At 37.0% G+C, this 22,020-nt stretch overlaps 3 protein-coding genes across 3 annotated transcripts; all 3 read left to right on the top strand.

Annotated features, from left to right (window-relative positions):
• The first annotated feature begins 3,155 nt into the window (after positions 1-3,155).
• LOC137736807 (uncharacterized) lies at positions 3,156-5,790 on the top strand. Its single transcript, XM_068476078.1, has 2 exons — positions 3,156-3,394; positions 3,540-5,790. Exon 2 carries the CDS (start codon positions 3,550-3,552, stop codon positions 5,506-5,508), a length of 1,959 nt encoding a protein of 652 aa, XP_068332179.1. The 5' UTR covers positions 3,156-3,394; positions 3,540-3,549; the 3' UTR covers positions 5,509-5,790.
• Positions 5,791-11,214: 5,424 nt separating this feature from the next.
• Positions 11,215-16,035, top strand: LOC137736806 (uncharacterized). The gene is made up of 9 exons (XM_068476077.1): positions 11,215-11,669; positions 12,370-12,431; positions 12,680-12,734; positions 12,972-13,070; positions 13,311-13,397; positions 13,627-13,743; positions 14,664-14,756; positions 15,037-15,067; positions 15,619-16,035. The coding sequence occupies exons 1-9, from the start codon at positions 11,574-11,576 to the stop codon at positions 15,801-15,803; spliced, it is 825 nt and encodes a 274-aa protein (XP_068332178.1). The 5' UTR covers positions 11,215-11,573; the 3' UTR covers positions 15,804-16,035.
• Positions 16,036-17,511: 1,476 nt separating this feature from the next.
• Positions 17,512-18,269, top strand: LOC137737998 (uncharacterized). The gene has a single exon (XM_068477594.1). It carries the CDS (start codon positions 17,520-17,522, stop codon positions 18,039-18,041), a length of 522 nt encoding a protein of 173 aa, XP_068333695.1. The 5' UTR covers positions 17,512-17,519; the 3' UTR covers positions 18,042-18,269.
• Positions 18,270-22,020: the final 3,751 nt, after the last annotated feature.

The following is a 22,020-nucleotide window of genomic DNA, read 5'->3' as shown; positions in this document are numbered from 1 at the left end:
GAAGTTTTTAGCCTTTTTCACAATGCGAAAATACGACCACTCAAAGTAGTTTGAACCCAACCACGAAGATGAGACACTTTGGAAGTTCAAAAATGGGGTTAAAATCTTTAAGCATGATTAAGAGTTTATAATTATGAGATCATTATCTAATTTAGGTTATTTGCAGAGGCTTCAAAAACTATATTTTCTTTTCTCTAAAGACAATCATATATTAAGGGGGTCTCTGTGTGTATGTGTGTATGTATGTATGTATGTATGTATGTATGTATGTATGTATGTATAAAGAATAAGAATAGAAGCCAAAGGCCAAGAGGAAAAGACCACAAACTAAAAGGAACGAAGAAACTGAAGAAACAAAAATACAACAAAAGCCAACTGTAAAAACGATCACACACCAACGGACCAACTGACCAACAGCTTAAACAAAGATAATAACTGATAAAATAATAAAAAACCCAAAACAAATCACAATTATTAATTAAATATAAACACAAGCCACAAGGCAATTAACAACACCAGAACGGCAAAACAAGAACATTCAAAAGACAAGCTGCTTAATTAGCAGCTAATTAAACAGAAAATACGATAGAAAGGCCCCAAAAAACATCCATCTCAGAAACTTGGAAGGAAGCTGTTCTTCCATTATTCAGGAAGGAAATCTAGGTGAAAAGTTGTTTAGGGTTTGAACTGCAGAGAGGAGATTCGAATCTCACGGTGTATGTCCGGCGATCGTACGTCATCGTCATCGTATGATCGTAAGATCAACCGCAGAGGCAGGAAACTGAGCCACATGATCAGGTGAGTTTTCTTATTAATTTCCTACGTAATGCATGGATGATCAAGTGCGTTCTCTTATTAATTTCCTACGTAATGCATACATGTGCTAGTTATTGGTTTTAATTTAATTAACCTGACTTAAATGAATTATTAGCTAAATTAATTGCATATGCATGACATTACATGTGCTTGTCACTTGTCAACGTGGTATATACATTTGTTGAGTTAATCAAGAACTAAAATCTATGGATTTACAAGTGTGTGACAGATTAACAACTCTAATCGCTTTCTCAATATCTTTGTCTACCATTTTCTTGAATAAATTAGATATATATTTTATCAATTAAAAATGTTGATTGATTTTTTAGGTTCGTTTCACATAACTACTGTTTATTCTGGCTGTCAGTATATAATTAATACAATGGTGTTCCAATTAGTTTACAAGTTCAAGTTAATTACGAGAAATACTTCCCTATATCTCCATTGTATAAACATCTATTTTGAATTGTTCTATGCTAGAAAAATAAATTAAAAGAAAATAAATTGTCCTTATTTTTAGTTTAGAACATTATTCTTCAAAGAAAATAATTTGTTCTAAATTTGTGTAGTATTATTGTTACCACGTTGACGTTATATATTATATCCACAGAAAAACACAAAACGATGCTATCCACCTTCTTACACTTTCTCAGCTCTTATTCTCATTTTGTTATAGATCTAGTTCACCTTTTACAAATTAACTCTCCAAAAAATCAATCAGATCATATATCATTTAGCTATTTGATTAACGTTGTCAAAATTATATATAGTGTTTAGCAAAATAACAATGTTTTATCTATTTTACAGTTTAGTTTTCAATGGGTGATTTTTTTTTTTTCCACAAATGATAGCGTTATTGAGTTAAATAGTTGTTGTTAGAGGGTGGAGAATAGGTGGGATTTGAACCAACACATTGGTGTATAGACATAATTGTTTTATGCAACTACGATAAAAAGGCCATCTCTTATTCAGTGAGATAAACGATTTGTATATTACAGGTTACAGGTCACATGTTAGAAAAGAAAGCCAAACAATAGTAGAATCAGAATGTTCAAATAAATTTGGCCAAAAAAAAAAGTGTTATTCACACATCTATTTTTACCTCCTATATACCTTTGTTAAATTTTTGACATGTTATTTTCTTCAATTGTTCAATTCGATGGCCGAAATTTGAGAAAAGTGTGTGAAAAGTATAAGGGAATTTTAACGAAAAACTCATGATACTGTTCGTTTTAACGAAAAATCACATTTTTACATTAAAAAGTCAATCCTGATACTATTCACTTTACCCTTTATTTTGTCTTTTTCATTAAAATTCGAAGTTTTCAAATTTTTTTCATTAGTTTTTCTAAAATATAATGAATGTGTCGACAACACTAAAAAAAATAAAAAATAAAAAAAAATAATCCGCATGAGTGTTGTGACGGGGAATTCCACTGGAGTTTATTGCACTTGCGCAATGCATAGGATGGTTTCGCTTTCTTGGTTTTGGCCTTTCATTTTTGTGTTCCACAAGGAGTGTGATATACATTTTTTTTTTTTTTTTTTTTCACAAATTTTTTAAATTTTCAATCGTCGGATCAAATGAATTGAAGAATATTAACAAATAGAAATTAACAAAAAATATACGATAAGTAAAAAGAAATGTGTCCGTTCCACAATCCTTCCTTCAAACATCACCAGGTGATTCCAGGTGGCACGACATCCCAAACCATCGTCACCCATGCGCAATCAATTTTACATCAGTAATATAATGCATTAATTGACATAAATACCCTTACCCCACACCCGCCGACGCAGCGGCGCTCCCTCCAATTGGCTTCCCCCGGTCGGTGATCCACTGCTCATCAACCTCATCGCCACCCCCAAATAAATACCAGGGGCATTTCCGTCCACAAAAATTAAGAAAGATTTGCGCTCCTACTCACCAGTCAGTTTCCTTCTAATAATTTGCTCCTGCCAGGATTAGAACTCTCAACTAAAAACTAACTCGCAAAAAAATAAAAATTAACAATTGGTTTAATCGTTAGATTTCTCTGATAAAGTTTCAATTTTACAATTATTAAATTTTATTTTTTTTATTTTTTAGAGTTGTTTTAAAATGGAAGAGTGAGTTAAATAAAATAGACTTTTCATAATAATGTGGTTTAACATTATCGAGAATTAGAATTAAAACCTTTAATTATAAAAAAGAATACTAGACCCGTAGTGATAGGTAACTATTAAATTTTATTTGTAATCTCAATTATTCATTTTATATTATTAATATAACGTATTGTTCGAAGAAAATTCTAACATTGTGACCAATTATATAATTATTTGTATTTAATACTTCTTCCCAGAAACCGGGCCTAAATTTATGTTTTTCAGCAGAGCTTATAAATTATAAACAGCTATTCCTTCTTCTCTCATGAGTCGGACTCCAGGAACAGAAACAAGAGCATGAACTGACCAGAAATAGAAGAGAGAGAGAGAGAGAACTGCATTCAAGTTCACAGATTTGATTCTCTCTGTTTTCAGAATTCAAGGAGCAGATAAAAAGGAAATTTAACATTGTACTTCTGCAAACTCAGACCAAGTAAGTATTTTTTTTTTTTTCTCTGTATTATCATATGCACTGCTTCGAAAAGATCGAGAAAAACACATTCCTTGTCGTCAGAGTTGGTAACTTTTTACCATCTGGGTTTGCTTTAATGGCGAGTTGTTAACTTTTGTTGTTGCAGTCTGTGAGAGATGCCGGAGAAGGGACTGGGCTGGCCACCATCGCAGCCGTGGACGGCGAGTACGAGGTTGGGTCCTTTGCTTCAATGGCGAGTTGGGTTGTTAACGGCGGCGGTCCTCGTCGGAATGGTGGTGGTTTGGAGCGTCGATGCCGGAACTATGCAGAACTTCGTCGACGCTACAAGGACCCGCCAAGCTTACCTCACCACAAAGGTTAGTGCTTTAGCTAATCTCGCCCAAACCCATCAAAATATCGACGTCAAATCGTTCGACATTGCGGTTAATCAGAACCAGAACCAGACCACTCCAACCCAGAGCCAAACCAACATGACCCAGAACCAAATCAACCAGACCAATCCGACCCAGAGCCAAATCAACCAGACCAATATGACCCAGAACCAAATCAGTGCGACCCAGTTCAAAACCCACTTGGATTCTCAGAACCCAATTAATTTTTCCCAATCTGGACCAGTTTCTGCCCAGAATTCAACTGGGGTTTCTCTGAAATCCGGAACTTCGAGTTGGGTTGTAGCTGAATTGGAACCTAACTTCACGAAGAGTCTTCTGGCTAGGTGGCTAGCTCCGGGAGGAGAGCCCTGTAAAGTTTCGAGAACAGTAGAAATTGCTATCCCTGATTTGGACGGTAAGGATCTGATCGAACTATCGGCTGGTGAAATCTATGAGTTCCAGTTTCTGGCGTTGGGGGAGGATAAGAGCCCTAGATGTTTGGGTGGGGATTACTTCGAAACCGATCTTTCTGGGGAGTCATGGAAATCTAGGCCTCTGGTGACAGATTTTGGCAATGGTTCTTATTCTGTTAAGCTTCAAGTTCATCAGGATTTTGTGGGGTTGTACAATTTTACTGTCATTCTACTTTTTAGGCATTTTGAGGGTCTTAGATTTTCACCAGCTAGGTTTTCTTATGATCGAGAGCTGCGAAAGATTCCGGTCAGGTTTGTGAAGGGCACGGCGAAGTTGCCTGAGCTGCGTACTTGCGAAGAGTCCGATTTTGGGAGAGAGATTTGGGCAGGAAGGTGGACTAGGCATGGGAAGAATGATGGTTGTGAAATTAGTAATGACGGTCGGTATCGTTGCCTATCCCGGGATTTTCCTTGCCAAAGTCCATGGTGCAATGGCTCTTTGGGGGTGTTGGAGAGTAATGGTTGGGTTTACTCCGCACATTGTTCGTTTAGATTGTTTTCGGCTAATGATGCTTGGAATTGCTTGAGCAACCGGTGGATTTTCTTTTGGGGCGACTCCAATCACGTAGACTCAATACGCAACACTCTCAACTTTATATTGGATCGGCCTGATATTCCTTCAGTTCCTAGACGGTTTGATAGGAACTTTTCAAATCCAAAAGACCCTTCTCAGACCGTTCGAATTACAAGCATCTTCAATGGTCATTGGAACGAAACGCAAAACTACCAAGGGTTGAATTCTTTGAAAGATGAAGGGTTTAGGAACTTGTTAAAGAAATACTTCTCAGAAGAGACAGTTCCAGATACTATAATCATGAACTCTGGATTACACGACGGTTATTACTGGCGCAACATAAGATCATTCTCTATTGGTGCAAGCCATGCAGCAACATTTTGGGCGGAAATCATGGAGTCGATAAGGCAGAGAGGTTTGACGGTGCCAAAAATCTTTTACCGGACAACAATAGCCACTGGTGGGTACGCAAGAACTCTGGGATTTAACCCGAGTAAAATGGAGGCATTTAATTCAGTATTGTTAGATAAGTTGAAGGAAGCCGGGCTCCTCTCTGGTGTAATTGACAATTTCGACATGACCTTCCCGTGGCATTATGATAATCGGTGCAACGATGGGGTGCACTATGGCCGAGCTCCCTTGAAGATGAAGTGGAGAGATGGCGAAATTGGGCACTATTATTTTGTCGACCTTATGTTGGATCATATACTGCTGAATGCACTCTGTGCAGGAAGGCAAGCTTCTACAAACATGTGAAGCAAATTAAAAACCTTGCGGCGATTTAAGAACACGAGAATCCGAAATGCAGGCTCTTCCCGGAATGCCAGAATGCAGTTTTTCTGGTGCTTGACGGCAAAGTATGAGGGTGATGCATTCATTGTTTTGATCCATATTGTTCATTAGTTTGAGCTTTCGGCATTCTTTATTTGTTTTGTTTATATGTAGTCACATATGGTCTCAGACCACTTTTGTACATCATTACAGAATCTTGTATTTCAAGTAATTAAGATTAAGCCTCCTAAGCCAAGTTATCATTTACTATCAGTAGATATTTGGAGCTTGTTTGGTATTTTTTTTTTTATCTAATTTTTTGGCTATCCAAATTTCTTTGGTTTAAGTGCTCTGAGTCGCAGTCTTTTAGTATTACGGTCTAGTGATATTTCTCTTCACTTGTAAGTGAGTGATCTTAGGTCCGATTCTCATCCAAGGTGAATTTACACCACATTATTGCTAGTCCATAGCGAGACTAAGCTCATCTCCTCCCCCTTAGTATAAATAATATCATTTGTTAAAAAAAATGTGCTCTGGGTCGCAAAATGTTAAATACTTCGGAGTATTGTAGGTTTTTCGGTAAATTAAAAGAAAATTTCAAATTGAATAGCAAGCAACATCTTCATTTTTGCAAATGAAGTTTTGAAATTGGCATCTTTGGTTCTGATGACACTCCGTAGGATCCAAGAAGGAAGGGTACGAAATGATTAACTTTATGGGTAGAAGAGATAAAGACACTTTTAAATGCATCTCAGTTTGTCTGGCTTTTATTCCTCAATCCTCAACGCATCTCTTCCAATTTTCCAGTTTGTCTGGCTTTTACTAAGAGCCAATCAAGGCAACATATCACAAACTTGACTCAAAGAAAGATCAGGACTTGCGAGCCTGGGGGCAACACCCTTAGTCTAAGTAGCCTCAATGATCGTCGGGAGTAACGCCTTGATATCCTCCATAATTTATCCAATTGCGGACAAATTAATAGATGGATCCTTTGACGCTTTGAGTTTGAGCTATTGGAGTTATGCAGTGCAAGGAATTTCATGGACCATGCCTTGACACTTCATTGACATCTAAAACAAAGAAGGAAAATGTAAAGGGAAATTTTATTTCAACCAATGTAACATATTTCTACACTCAACTTACTCTTTGCACCTATTTGATTTTTAACTAAACTATTAATATCTCTTTAAATCCAAATTTACTACCTAATATATCCCCATAAACCCAATTCAATAAGTGAATTTATCTTTACACTCATTTAATTTTTAACTCTATCTTTACGTTGTCTGAAAATGGACACTAAAAATTGGAGTGTGAATTTAGTCATGGCTGACAACAAGACTGACACTTCTACAGATGTTGACAAAAACCATGTAAAGATTATTAGGGTCTGTTTGGTATCCTATTTGAAAATTTTTATCATTTCTCAAGAACATTTCTTGAAAACAATTTTCTTTAAGACTCAAAAACTTGATTGGTTTGTGATTTTAAATTTTTAAATCTTACGACTTAAATTAGACAAAAAGATCTAAAAAGATGAGGTAGCAGGAGAGGGAGAAAGAGGAGAGAGGAGAAAGAAAGTAAGAAATGATTGAAGGAAAGAGAAAGAAGAGAGATGATCGGATGAGATAGAGAGGAAGAAGAAAGAGAAAGAACCGAGAAAATGAAGAAAATTGATTGGAGGAGAAATGAAAAAGTTATAAAAAAAAGAGAGAAAAAGAAGAAAAGAGAGATAGATAGATTTGGAGTGAGAAGGGAGGAGGGAGAGAAAAAAAAATGAATGAGTTTAAGTTTAAAAACTCTAAAAAAAACTCACTTTTTATGTTTTTAGATAATAGACTGTATTTTTAAGTTAGTCTTGAATTCATTTTTTTTTAAAATAGTCCTACCAAACAAGTTTTTAAGGCCTAAAACTTGAAAATTATTTTTGAGTTTAAAAAGTTGAATTCAAGTAGAGTACCAAACAAGCCCTTAGTTATTTGACTTCAGATAACATTCAACAATAAAAGTATGCAAGCATAAATGTGCCTGACATGGAACTCCTTTTTTTTTTTTGGACTTAGTTTTACTAATGTGTTAAAATCCTTGCACAGTCTGCGAGTCCTTGCAATATTTGCACCAAGAGTAAAGTTATGTCTTTTGCAATATAGGAACAATTACTTGAAAGTAAAGTGATAGGTGACACTTTATGAAATAGGTACATTGATGCCAGATGATTTTGGGGTGTAGTCAAACACCGACAGAGAAGAAAAATAAAAATATAATATAAAAACAGAAGAAGCAAACGGAATCCAAGGTCTTTCCAATATCTGCAAGTCTTTTTGGTTTTTTGGGGTGCAGATGGATAGTGGGAGAGTGATTGCAGCAATATGCTGTTGCAGAAAGATAAACAAGCTATGCAGGATTGATTAAAAAAGAATAATAACCAAAATACTCATCTTCTAAACTCTAAAAAATTGAAAACAAACGAACAAAAAATTCATAAATTGAGTCATACCTTGGTTGGAGGATTCAAAACTTCAAAATCACCATCCATCCATAAAAAAACTTGTTTTTCTCTATAAAAGCTCTTAGGGTTTTAGCCGGAATGAATCGTAGGGTTTAAACAAAGAGTGGCTAACTCGAAAATGAGTTAGCAACTTTCGAGCCGTTTTCCGGCCAAACCACGACGAGTTAGCAACCAAGAAAGGTACCATTCTCTTTTTCTCATCGAGAAGTATGATTTTCATTTTTGAATTACTCGATTTCGTTGAGTATTGAAGAAGTTATGAACGTTTAAAGTTTACCCAGTTTCCGGCGAGTTTTTCAATTTTCCCCCAGGCCAGTCAACTTTGAGGCTATTTTCCGGTCATCTCCGGCAACCATTGGGCTTCCAAATAGGTATAATCTTGTTCTACACTTTTCTATCTTCATTTTGATATATTATGGGTCGAATTTGGTTAAGAAATGATTGAGTTACGAAGCTTTGAAAATTGCCTAAACTTCCGGTCAAGAGCTCCAGGAGACTTAATGGGATTTTTAACGGAATGACCAAAATGAGGGATGGTGGACAATCTCAGGGACTATTTCTGTTGATTTTCAATCTCAGGGACCAAAGTGATGTGTTATGCAAATCTCATGGGCCATTTTAGCTATTTAGCCTAATTTCTCTCTAAATTTGCCTGAGCTACCTATTCTAAGGAGCACTCATCCTCCTTACATAGCCCTCAGTGAGCCCTAAGTCTCTGGACTTGAGTCATCCACTGCCTTTGCATTTAATGCGCCGAATACATTGATTTGACCTACTAGTTATCCTTTCGCTCTTTGGCCGACCCACGTGTCAACGAAGTGATACTTGTGTAGCTCCACTTGCATGCTTTCATAGGACAACACATATGCCAAGTGCCTTGTTCGGCTTGAGGGTTGGTGGAAACCCGCACCAAAGTACCTTACCTATTAGCCTTTATGTCCCTTCATAGAATTTTGTCCTCCTAAATAGCCACCACGTGGCCTGAAGTTGATGTCTGACTAGGTCTACGCCTATGTTCCTAGGACCTTGTGCCCTAAAGCTGTCAGTGTACCAACTTGCATCTTGACGGTTGGAAAATACTTTATGGGAAGGTTTTCGGCCTTGTTGTTGATAAATACTCTGGATTGCTGTGTGGTGTTCGATAGCGCTTGGGATTGTCCTTCCATCCTATTCGGCCTGTGCTCCTTGGGCCGGTGTTTCTTTGGGCTGGTGTTCCTTTGGACCTCTCTGGGTCGGAAAGTACCTTGCATTAACAGGTATGAGCTTGTGAAGGCGTCAAAGTCCAGCTACTAGTTTGAAATCAACCCTAAAAATTAAGGAGCCAAGCAGTGTTTAGTCGCTAAAGCACACAGATTACGTCCTCATATTAATTTCTTTTCTGATTCTAATCAAGACGCAAATGAGATGAATGAATCGGATGGAAGTTGAATGGCAACAGTGATGAATGCAGGTGTAATCATTCAATAGGAATTAGGTAGCAGTCTGAATATTTGGTTCGTCAGTGGGCTGCATTAATTGGTTCTTGAAAGGTTTGATTGGTTTAGCTAGATTTGGTCAAGTTTTAATGCTATTCAAGATGGTGGCCTAGTTAAACAGCCTTGATTGGTTGATGCAGGAAAAATATGCTTAATTTGATTGATTAATATCCGACTCTTAGTAAATTGTAGTTGCATTATTGTTCAGTCCATCATTAGTACGGCATATTTTGATAACGAAAAATGAATTTCGCATATATTTTTTCTTCTTCCGATAATAGCGAAGTCACATACAACGCTATGGGTTATAGCCTATCTCGGCTTTCAAAGGAGAAATAATTTCTACATATAGTTTTGCTTATGTTTAATGTTGGTCACTCAAATTAATCCTTGTAGCCCATCCAAACTAAACCTAGTTGCAGTAAACTCACATACAGTTAGTAAAGCAAGAGACACACCGCCCAATCCCGTTAGCAAAAATAAATAAATAAAATTAAGTAGCACTCTTTAATGAAAATTAATCCTTGTAGCCCATCCAAATTTCGTTTTATGAACCTAAACTCATAGCAGAATTAAAAAAAAAAAAAAATCATTTTTAAAAGGTTACATTTGTGCGGGTGATTTTCAAGTCATTTGGGATTTTTGATCAAGTTAGTAAAGAATGCGTCATAGAATATTAGATACATTATTAGGAAGCTTATATGAGCATTTTAGAGACGTGTGAGAGATTCGTACTTGCAATGAATCATTTACAAATCTCTCCTACACGCGTTTATAATACTCATATAACGTAGTTCTAATTCTTCCAATCCAACCTTTTGTAATTCATCTAAATAAGTTGACGGTACCTTTGAAAAATAACTCATGCAAACTCGGCCTCCATTATTAAGTTTGGTGAACCCATTTTTGGAGCCCATGATCCAATAAAAAGAAATTAAAGATTAATTGAGTTATGAAATGCTTGAGAAACCCAAGGCAGGGCCCATCTACCTACAGATTGGGTTTGTCAAGTTTGAAACAACTTCCAATATTAAGATTGTTTGCAACGAAAAACATTTTATATTTACTAATGTTATTTATTTTAAAAATTAAACATACAATATCATTATTTAGATTTTTGTTGTTGTAATTTATGGCTTGTTTGCTAATAAATTTAATTTCTTTTGACCTTTTTCTTTATTTTTTTTTTTTTGCACTAAAATCAAAGAAAAATATACGAGACACATGAAAAATGAAGATGAATGACTAGATTTGGTCGGAAAGAGGAAGAACTAAAGTAAAGGAGATCACATGAAAACAAAAACTTAAAAATGAAAACAATATAAACTCAGTTCATACTTTAGTGTTTAATTCCCATTTTCCTTGTCATTCTAAAAATATTCTTTCACATTTCTCCCGACATCTTTCGTTTGCTCTTTTTCACTTTTTATGTTTTTCACATACTTGTACTTCAATTACAGTACGAAAAATAACAACTAAAAATAAAATAATCATAATTGCTACAAAATGATTCTTTCTCTTCTCCTTTTTTTTCCTTTTTAGTACCTCTTTTCAATTTTTTTGATATTCTTATAAACAAAAACAAATTTATTAAAATTGTAAAAGAAATGCGAATAAAAAGATACTAACCGCGTTTGGAAAAAAGGAACCATTTTTAATTATTTCAAACGCAACAAGACACGAACCACCACCTTCAGCCCATCAATCAAACTTACATAATTCACAAGATTTATAAATTCCCCAAAAAATAACTGCAGAAAAACTCCACCAACACACAACAAATTAATTAATCAGTAATTTTTCTACGATTTTCTGTGCCTTCCTAATCATCTGAAATTCCCAATTAATCTCGGAAGATTTCTCAATCAAATCGGACAGAGAAGATAAGAACGCAAGGAAACAATAACAGTGGGTACCCAGAAAAAAACCGAGGCAGGAAGCTCACATCTTTTGGAGCCGAATCAAATCTGGCAAACCTTGGGGGATTGAGGCCTCGCTTGTCGTTGAAGCAACCTATTTACAACGACGACGACGAGGAGTGCAGGCCTTGGCGTCGGAGGTTTTCCATGGCCTTCACTTGGGGTTCCGCGCTCAGGATCGCTCTCCTCCTCCTCCTCCTGGCCGCCGTTGCCACTGCTTGTTTTACTCTTCCCGTGGAAAAGGTTCGGTTTTTCTCGTCTGGGTCGGTTTTGTTTTCTTTTTTTGATAGCTCAATCTGTGAGTTTCTTCCTGGTGGGTTTTGTTTTCTGTTTAGTTTGCGCTATAGGGTTTCAATAGTTGGATGATTTTCTTGTGCGTTTTGATTGATTTTGATTTGGGTATGCATCTTTTTGTTGGTTGGATTATTGGATTGGTCTCACATTTCGAATTGATGGAAATGTTGGATTTTGCTTCAGCTGTGTGTGGAATTGTGTTTTCATTAGGGCGATGCTTTGGTGCTGCTTGACATGTTTTAGACGTTGACAGTAAAGTTTGAAAGGAATTTAGGGAGGTGCCCAATTTGATGGGCTCGAAACTGAGATTGCATTTTCAAGCATGCCCAAATGGCGAACTCATTTCGATTTTTAGTTCATTTGTAACTAGATTTTTGTAACACTTGAATATGGACATGGTTATAGCTTTGTTGCTCGTTAGTATAACAACAGTCACACTTCTCTTTTTAGTTTGAGACGTGACAATGCAGTAGCACTTCTCTTTCTGAATTGCATTAATTATGTCAGCTGCAATAGGGAGGGTTTTTTTGGTGGATCACTATTTTTAGACCTTTTGCTACCCCAATTTTTTGGCAATGATGCTGATACCAATGTCTCTTATGTGAACATGGTCATGTTTGTTGACTGATAAAGTAACTGCTACCTGCAGATTTTGAAGGACTTCTTATTATGGGTTGAGCAGGATCTTGGTCCTTGGGGTCCCCTTGTGCTGTAAGTAAATTGAAGGACCTTAATTTTGTTTCTACCAATCGTTCCTTTCTCTGGGTTTGGACACTGATTAATAATGATGTGCATGTTTCATTTTGATTGTTGTTAACATTTTGATCGCAATATTAAAAGTTAGTCGCAATAACAGACTGCCTACAGGTTAATTTGTCCTCAAACATGTCTTACTGGTAAAACAGTAACAGTCTGCCTCTATTTGCCTTTCAACTTATATTCCTTTGGGTAACATGCAGGGCTGTTGCATACATTCCACTAACAGTCTTGGCAGTACCAGCTTCAGTACTTACTGTAAGCATTTGTCCGATGCCTTAGCAATTGTTGTTACTGCACTGTAATTCTTGTAGAGTAATGATCTAGCATATGCTTTGCATACTTCACTTATAGTTTTCTTTTACTGTTATATTGTGCAATATCAATACATGGTCTAGGGCGAAACAGAGATGAAAGATTTTCAAAAAGAAATTTTGTATTTTTATTTAATTGCAAGTTTGCAACCTTACGCGATTCCTCATTTTAATGGTTCAGCTCGGTGGTGGTTATCTTTTTGGGCTACCTGTTGGCTTTGTTGCTGATTCAATTGGAGCCACTTTAGGTGCAGGGGCTGCTTTCCTTCTAGGAAGAACTGTATGTTTCTATCCTAAACTCTTGTATTGGAATTTCCTGGTTTTTTGAGTTTCTGAAAAAAGAGAAAATATTAATGCATTTATATGTGTGATTATTCACATGCTCTTCACTGATATTCCGTTCTCATTTCTATTCTCCCTCATTCATAGGTAAATGCTTTGTTTGTATCTTGTCCTCAGCCCATTGGTCATAAATATAGTATCTATGCTTTCTTTATCTTATTCTTGAATACCCATGCAGATTGGGAGATCATTTGTTGTTTCAAGGTTGAAGGATTATCCTCAGTTCCGGGCAGTTGCAATTGCAATTCGGAGATCCGGATTTAAGGTTTGCTTGATTCATATTTCACCTTCAAAATGTGAATTGACATTCTCAGTATGCAAATTTAATGGTGTTTCAACTTGCATCTTATTGATTAATTTACCCAAATTTAATTGTTTTACAAATAGTAAACAATGAAGCATGGAAGTAGTGGAATGTTTACAGTGTAAAATGAATATTATCTATAGTATAAAGTAAATAGATGCTGATATTATTTGTTTCATTCTTTCTACAGATTGTTTTGTTGCTTCGTCTTGTTCCCTTGCTCCCATTCAACATGCTAAATTACCTCCTTTCTGTGACTCCTGTTCCAATAGGACAATACATGCTGGCTTCCTGGATAGGGATGATGGTATTTTCTTCACCCTCATTGAGGCACTACTTTTATGTGATTCCATCCCAACATCTTGTTATTCTATTTTGTTTCTTTCTAATCTTAAGTGACGAACACAATGCTTTTTGAAGATGCATAATGGAATATTGTCATGTTTATTGTCTCTTTTTTTGGATATATATGTTGGTCAAGATGGTTGTCTTAGTGTGTCTTTATAGGAATATAATTGTATGCTTGACTAGCAAGCTTTGTTCATGTTGTGAGGTTAGCAGTTACCCCCCTTCAGTTACTCCATGTGTTATACTTTGAGCTTTTAACATGCTGCCAATTCATCCATCATGACTTCTTGTGGTGTCTTTGGATTAGTATGCGATTAACATAACTTCCTTTATTTTCTTATAAGCAACATTGTTACACTCAATTGCGAAAAAGGTTCAGCATCTTTTAGACATCGGTCATATAAATTTTTAAGGTATTACCGGAGAGTTGCATTGTGTTAAAAGGTGGTCTGCATATTCATGAACTTGTCAATTTAATATGTGATGCATATGCATGCTTCCATCTGTTCCAAGCTGATGTCAGCCTTTTGTTTGGACAATATGTAACCTCTGACTGTAAAATGTATTGGTAAAATACATGTATGAGTTCCGATTAGGGAACCTGTGTACAAATGCATGTACCTGAATCTGCAGGACTTGGATTTGCTTGAGGGAAAAATACATGTACTGTTAGAATCTTTTTGGCTTTATGGTTCTAGGTCCTACCGAGCTGAGTAGATTATCAATTGTTTGATCAACTCGTATTTTTGTTGCAACATATTTTCAGAGGACAAGTTGCCTGAGCAGGCTTCAAATACTTTAACACTTTTTGTTAAATAGATGTCTTTATCATAGATGGAGATTTTGATGTTAATGTGTTTGATATTGGTTCTGTTATAGCCAATAACATTTGCGCTAGTATATGTTGGAACAACTCTCAAGGATCTTTCTGATGTGACCCATGGATGGGGTGAATTTTCAAAGACCCGTTGGGTAAGAGTTATCTCATCTTTTATTTGTTCTGGACTGCTTGTAATTTTGTAATTTTTCAAATGATCTCACCTCAACATTGTTTACTGGGATTAAGTATCCGGGGCATGATGTGAACACGTGTCCTAAAAGGGTGCATCATAACTGTTTATTTTGGACATATAAGCTCTTTGAGAGCACAGTTTATGGATTTTCGAATGAGGCTTTGGGATATGTATATAGCATTGTTTCTTCGTTGTCTTTATCTCTGACATATGTTCACTCTGCTGTATTTTGTATGCAGGCTTTTATCATATTGGGCCTTGTAGTCTCTGGTAAGTTACAGCTGCTCAGCTAGCACACACTACCCTTTTTTTTTTTCCAGCCACCTTCTGTTCTTTTCCTTAGTGTAGTAGGAGCATCAGGACTGCTATGCTAGACCAAGATGTTTTAAGTTCTTACTATCATAACATGAAGCTTAATATACAAATGACATGTCAATGTAACAAAGAAGAAAGAAATGAGTGAAACGGGAGAACATGATTTTTGGACTTTGGAGCACTCTTAAGTTGGAATGGCAGTGTAGTTGGATTTACAGGTGTGTTAAATGGTTAAAGGGGGGAAAATTGGGACGGAAAATATATTAAAATTACTCCTGAAATTTGTCATGTTGGCTTGTGTGGTAGTCATTTGTTAATTGTAGTTAAACAAAGCATTTTGATATTTCCGGTAAAGATTATGGACTAAGTGAAATTGCTACTACTGAAAAGGGCTAATAAGCAAAACTTGGTTAAACATTGTACTACAATTGAAGTTTCTGTAAATATATTGAAGTTTGAAATGTTCAGTTTGTCATCCTTTTTCTTTTTCTTTGGATTTTTTGCAGTGATTTTAATGATTTGTGTTACAAGAGTTGCCAAGGCCGCTTTGGAAAAAGCTTTGGCCGAAAATGAGGATATTGATAACATCGATATTATACCAGAGTTACCTGTTGTCTCCGAAACACCAGTGGATATCGACCAGCCTCTTTTAATCAAGATAGACGCGTCTGACGACCATCATGAGAAATGAAATCCACGCTCTTTGTAAATTCTTCTTCCCACCTCCTCCTTTCAAAGTGTTGTGCTCTATTAATACTGCAGCATCTGATAGTTATCATTTTGTTCCCTGTACAGCCTCCCATCCTTTAGATTTTGTATTTTGAACACATATGGGTTAACTTGACTATTAAGATTGAATTATTTGAGTGTAGCTTCTGTCTTTTTCAACTTGAAATGAAAGATTAAAGAAATCATTGAGATCATTTTTGTGAGACTTGTTTGTTTGAAACGATTAATCTTTTTGCTCCCTACGCGTTAAGTGCTTATTCCGAAGGTTATATCTTTATCAGAAGATTTGTTGTGCCCTAAGTTTGTCCTCTTGGAAAGTTGGTCGAAATACGAGTCGCTTCTACCATTACTTTATTATAATGTTCTTTCTGCGCCGAACATCGACGATCGTATTCGCTGTGGTGCCAAGGTAATGTATCCGTTGGATATGATATTGTGAGCTACAATATGTCATGGTGGGTGGGTGATGGTCTGAAATTTGAAGATTTGGTTTGGTAAGAATTGAAGAAATTGATCCACCTGCAACGTATTTTAGGCGAAACAGTTCAACCATCAGGAACACCACCATCCACCCGAAAAAGTCACGAGAAGATACTATATATCACATAGGTGTATATCACCGACATCCTATAACACTTATGGAAGTGAATTACTTGACGAGTGCTATAGGGGAATGGCGATATATATCCTCGGTTACACTCAAGTTTCAGTCAAGAGTCATGACCCATGAAAGAAGCCCCAACTGCTTGTGGTCCAAATTACCAGGGTTTTAATATGCTGAAGATAGACATTGGAGTGAAATTGGGAAGCAAAAGGTGGTTGCTCTGAAACTTGAACAGGAGAATGACCAAATGGGAAGCAACATCATTTACACATGAGACCTCATCATTAAGCTTTGCGTGCAGTGTGGGTGCCATTTCTCTCTTTCTGCCTCCAAAACAAAGGAAAAAGCAGTCTACTATTTTTTTAATTAAGTTTTTGTCTCCACGTTTTCTAGGGTTGAATTTTTGGCCTTTTGGAGACCCTACCAATTCCTTAATGCAAGGGCTAACAATATTCTATCATGTCACATGATTACTATAGCCTCCCACAATTAGGAAACATTATTGTGTGAAACTAGAATACAGTCACGTGGTATATTAGAAATTAAATTTCAGTTGCTTAGCTTATCAAAATTAAATATCGACGACATATTGATCAAATATTAACAAAATAAATTATGTTTCAACGACATACTGAAACACTCATTTTCCCATTCATATATCCCATATTGAGAGTGAATGTCAATAATTTACATATAGATAACATTCGGATTGAGTATACCACGTGATTGTATTTCAGTACTACAAAAAATAATCACAACCATCCATTCAAGTAAAGGTAGCAAATCAATCCATTAAGTTGTTAATGGATACCCATTAAGACCCATTTAGTTTGATTTCACTTTGCATCATCATCATCGTTACGAATCTCACCTCTCTATTATGGTGATATCAAATTAAACGGGTCTTAATAGGTACCTATTAACAACCTAATGGATTAATTTGCGACCTCTACATTCAAGAATGAGAAATTATATCATGAATTCACTTTATGGGGTGACTGAGAGGTTATATATGGATTTAAAGATGCCAAATAAGGGTGGTGTGAATCTTCTGCAACACGAGAAACCAAAAAGATGCACGTTGTCTTTAAGTCCAAGGTGACCAAAGTCACCAAACATTTCAAGTCTCTGAAATCAAAGATGCCCAGATTTGGTATCTTCCCAACTGGAGGGTGCTTTGATGGATGCAGGGATCACACACAGCAATCCTCAGGATGTGGAACTAGGGTTTGGAACCTGAGTGACAAGCCTGTGGAACTGCAGATAAGAGTTGGGTCCATACTAAAAAAGGTTCACACTTTGAAACCAGGCTCCTCAAAGAGGCTGAAGTGCAAGAGCATATACAAGGCCTATATGCCCGGCGGAGAGGGTGGCGGCAGCGGCGTTGGCAGCATGAGAGGCTTGCTGTATTACTATGACGAAACTTGCCACCCTTACGTTTGGATTCATGACACTGGTGGTGATACATTGAGGATGGTCAAGCAGCAGTATATCAGTCTTGAGGACCTCAGGGAGTGTTGTGAGATCAGGATTTTCAGGGATCATCAGAGAGGCTGCGTTTCGGTTCGGAAGAAACCGAGGCCGGATTTTTGCTGACGGGGTTTGTTTTTGGCATCTGTTTTTGTAAGTTTGTATGTTATGTATTTGTAATGGCATTGTAAAAGTATACTAATTTTTAATCTCTTGGAATTTTTTTTTTCCTCTTCGGGGGTTTAATTTGTTTGATTTATTGTGTGTGATTGAAGAATTCAGATGTTTTATGGTCAAATTATGAAGAGATGTGTAAGTAGCACAAAGATGTATATTACTGAATGAAATTGTTGCAGGTTTGGATTTGGTTTATCTTAATGTGGTGTTTGGTCATTAAGAAAAAACAAATAGGGAGAAGAAGAGAAAACTAAGAAAAATGAAAACTAAAAAACAAAATAGTAAGCAGCTAATTGACGGATGATTTATTGTTTTAATATATAATAATCTTATATATCATCGGTGATGTCATTGAGACAATATATTGATTGGAGGAGAATTTATTTAGTGATGATGCCATAATACTGCACATTTGCTGGCTTTGAACTGAAATTAGTTGGTTAGCGTGTTGGTTGTGTAGTGTGTTTTCAGAGTTGATTTTGTTGCTGGATTCTTTTTGTCAAAAGGACTCAACCAAATATTTTGTATTAAAGTAAAAAAAAGAAATTGTTGAAGAAGGCAGCTTTAGTTCTTTAAAAAAAAAAAAAAAAAAAAAAAAAAAAAGAAACAATAGAGTATTTCGTTATCAAGAAGACAATTTTAGTTGTTTAATTATACTTAGGGTGTGTAAATACCGAAAAGTTATAAATACGGTAAGAAACATCACTTTTATGTGCTACCAATTAACGCGAATCATTCAAGTGCAACCATCAATAAAACAAACTTCCTCCCACTACTAGTCCATGAACTCTAGAATGTAAAACACCAATACTCTCACTCGAACTTCCCTCTCTTTGTTTAGGATGCCCAATTTGATGAGTACTAACTACTAACACACGGGACAAGCAATGCATTGGACAAGGGCAAAGATGGCCCGGAGGAAAAGATCCTTGGAGGATAACCAGTTATGGTATATCATTTGTACGTGAGAAGTTGGTTTTCACACCTTATTTTTAGTTTCTTACACATCTTTCTTTATGTATAGTCTTCAAATCGAATAAATCAAACAGAAATAATGAATATGTTTTTATATTGTTTGGACCTGATTTTACACCATCGACCCGAATAATCGAGGCCGTTGAGTGAGCATGTTTCTTAACCGTCAGATAAGATAATTTGCTATTGTTAAGAGATAATATTATGGTTTTTAATCATAATAATTATCTTTTAATAAATTATCTCAATTTTCTTGTACAAAATAAGTGGGATGCAAATCACAACCTCAACGTAGAAGCAAGCAGAACAGTCCGAGTTAATTTGGATTTGGTAGCAGTGTACTGTGTGAATTAGAACAGCTTGGCTTGGACTCTTCACATGGCATAGCATGGATTTGCAAGTTTTGGATAATGGTGAATAGAAAACCTAAGTAGGTTAGGTTGATTGACAAGTAGTCATGTCACATCCCGGCCCGGGGCAGATCATTTCCCGGGCCCACTCCACTACCGTAGCACGATATTGTCCGCTTTGGGCTTACCATTCCCTCACGGTTTTGTTTTTGGGAACTCACGAACAACTTCCCAATGGGTCACCCATCATGGGATTGCTCTAGCCCCCTTCTCGCTTAACTTCGGAGTTCCAACGGAACCCGAAGCCAGTGAGCTCCCCAAAAGCCTCGTGCTAGGTAGAGATGAGAATATACATTTAAGGATCACCCCCTGGGCGATGTGGGATGTCACAATCCACCCTCCTTAGGGGTCCGACGTCCTCGTCGGCACACACGCGGCCAGGGTTAGGCTCTGATACCAAATTGTCACATCCCGGCCCGGGGCGGATCATTTCCCGGGCCCACTCCACTACCGTAGCACGATATTGTTCGCTTTGGGCTTACCATTCCCTCACGGTTTTGTTTTTGGGAACTCACGAACAACTTCCCAGTGGGTCACCCATCATGGGATTGCTCTAGCCCCCTTCTCGCTTAACTTCGAAGTTCCAACGGAACCCGAAGCCAGTGAGCTCCCAAAAGGCCTCGTGCTAGGTAGAGATGGGAATATACATTTAAGGATCACCCCCTGGGCGATGTGGGATGTCACAAGTCAGAAATGAATTTTAAATGGTTTGAAATTCATTAAATGGGATCAGGATGTATGGATGAGTGATAGAATTATGACAAGAAAAGAAAGCCTAGCTAGGCTAGTTTTTAATTACGATGGGATAAGTCAAGGTGGGTTTTATTATCTTTGAAGAATCAACTATATGAATATAGGCTTTGGCACCTATGTCGCAAATTAGTTATTTTTACGAGTTTGAGTTTCAGTCGGTTTCTACTTATTATCCAGACCGTGCTAAACAGAAAATATGTTCCTATAAGTACAGACGCCGTGCAGCAGAAGGGGGACCCCCAATTCAACACACAATTGCCATGTGCAAAACCTCTCAAACATCTTGAGATTTTTTATTTTCTTTTTCCCGCCGACACACCTTCAATTTGGATAAACAGCACTGTTGTCGTAGAATCAGCCGACCGAGGAGCACATTCAGTTTGGATAAACAGCACTGCGTCGAGACCGACTGGATAAACAGCACTGCGTCGAATCCTTATTGGCAGAGGTCATCTTATTAGCCTTCTTGGCAAAGTAAGGTGTTACGAGTTACGACATTCGGCATACTGGATGCCGAGTGATTTTATGATTGGATACTCACAAGTGAGTTTCAGAGTTCGGCATTCTGATGGCCGAACCACATTCACCATCAAGACATACATCACCTTTGAATACTTGTGTCCGTATAGTCTGGTGTCGATTCAACGTGCTTATACTCTTACAAATATAATACTGTGACCGAGTCGGGCGCCGACGATTTGTGAACTTCGCAGAACTAGCAGCCTTGTCTTCAGGCTCAAGAATCCAAAGGCCGAGATTTGTTCCTTCCTCGGCCGCAGTCGCAAGATAAAGAAGTCAGCAACGCGCTCAACGCAACATCAACAAATTTTACTCATCGGCCGAACTCGGCCGACAAGTTCGCACGCCCCGCATTCAACCGAAGGACGTAGTTAGCTTATTAGTTACTCGGCCTGCGCACCACGTAGGCTTTGTAATTTTTAGGGTCAACATATATATACAACAATATATTTACAATAAAAGCATGAGGGAATAAGTTCATTGTGAAATCTCTATTGTCGAGAATCGAATATAAGATATTTCACTTATAAGTGAAGATAAATTATATTAAACGGTAATACTAAATGGCAACAATGGCCATGACCAAATAGGGGCGAGTGAGACTAAAAAAAATGTGTGACTATCATCATTTCCCTTGCAGCTGCGGTGATGGTGGTGGTGAAAAGGAAGGCGGAGGAGCAGTTTGGGCCTTTCAAGAGACCAGTGTTGCGAAAAGGCCTATGCCATCAATAGTAGACCGGGCATTGCCTGTAATCTTTGACACGAGGTTAACCTTGAAATGCAAGAAGCTTACAAAACCAGAATACATATACAATACACGCATTATTCGTCGCTAAAATGATATTTAAAAAAATTCAGTCATTTTTTAAATTATTAAACTAACAGATGCCCACACACGTTGTGTGTGAATAAATTTCATTTCATTTCATTTTTTTATTTTTTGAGTATGATTAATTTTTAAATTTGTTTTAAAAAATCAGTTATGAAAAATGGGATAATGATTGGGCAGTTTTTTTTATAGTAATTATGACAGCCCGTCCCAAATTATTTGTATCGTAGGTGTGAAATGACGATTTTGCCCTTGGTGGGCATTTGTCATTTTGGGGTGTTGTCTAATTGTTTTTGGGGGGGTTGACTCTACAGGACACACACACACACACACACACACACCCATCCTTTTCCTTTCCTCCGTGACTCTCTCTTTCTCCTTCTCACTTGTATGGACGGGACTCAAAACCCTTGCAAACGTGACGGATCGAAGTGGAAAATGG

The sequence above is a fragment of the Pyrus communis genome, chromosome 6, assembly GCF_963583255.1.
Source record: "Pyrus communis chromosome 6, drPyrComm1.1, whole genome shotgun sequence".
Taxonomy (NCBI): domain Eukaryota; kingdom Viridiplantae; phylum Streptophyta; class Magnoliopsida; order Rosales; family Rosaceae; genus Pyrus; species Pyrus communis.
This window is presented reverse-complemented; position numbering and strand designations above follow the sequence as displayed.

Coding starts and splice junctions, on each gene's coding strand:
- LOC137736806 (XM_068476077.1), top strand. CDS start 11,574: ATGGCCTTCACTTGGGGTTCCGCGCTCAGGATCGCTCTCCTCCTCCTC. Junction 12,432..12,679: donor CCTTGGGGTCCCCTTGTGCT/GTAAGTAAATTG, acceptor GGTAACATGCAG/GGCTGTTGCATACATTCCAC. Junction 13,744..14,663: donor CTTCCTGGATAGGGATGATG/GTATTTTCTTCA, acceptor GTTCTGTTATAG/CCAATAACATTTGCGCTAGT.
- LOC137736807 (XM_068476078.1), top strand. CDS start 3,550: ATGCCGGAGAAGGGACTGGGCTGGCCACCATCGCAGCCGTGGACGGCG.
- LOC137737998 (XM_068477594.1), top strand. CDS start 17,520: ATGCACGTTGTCTTTAAGTCCAAGGTGACCAAAGTCACCAAACATTTC.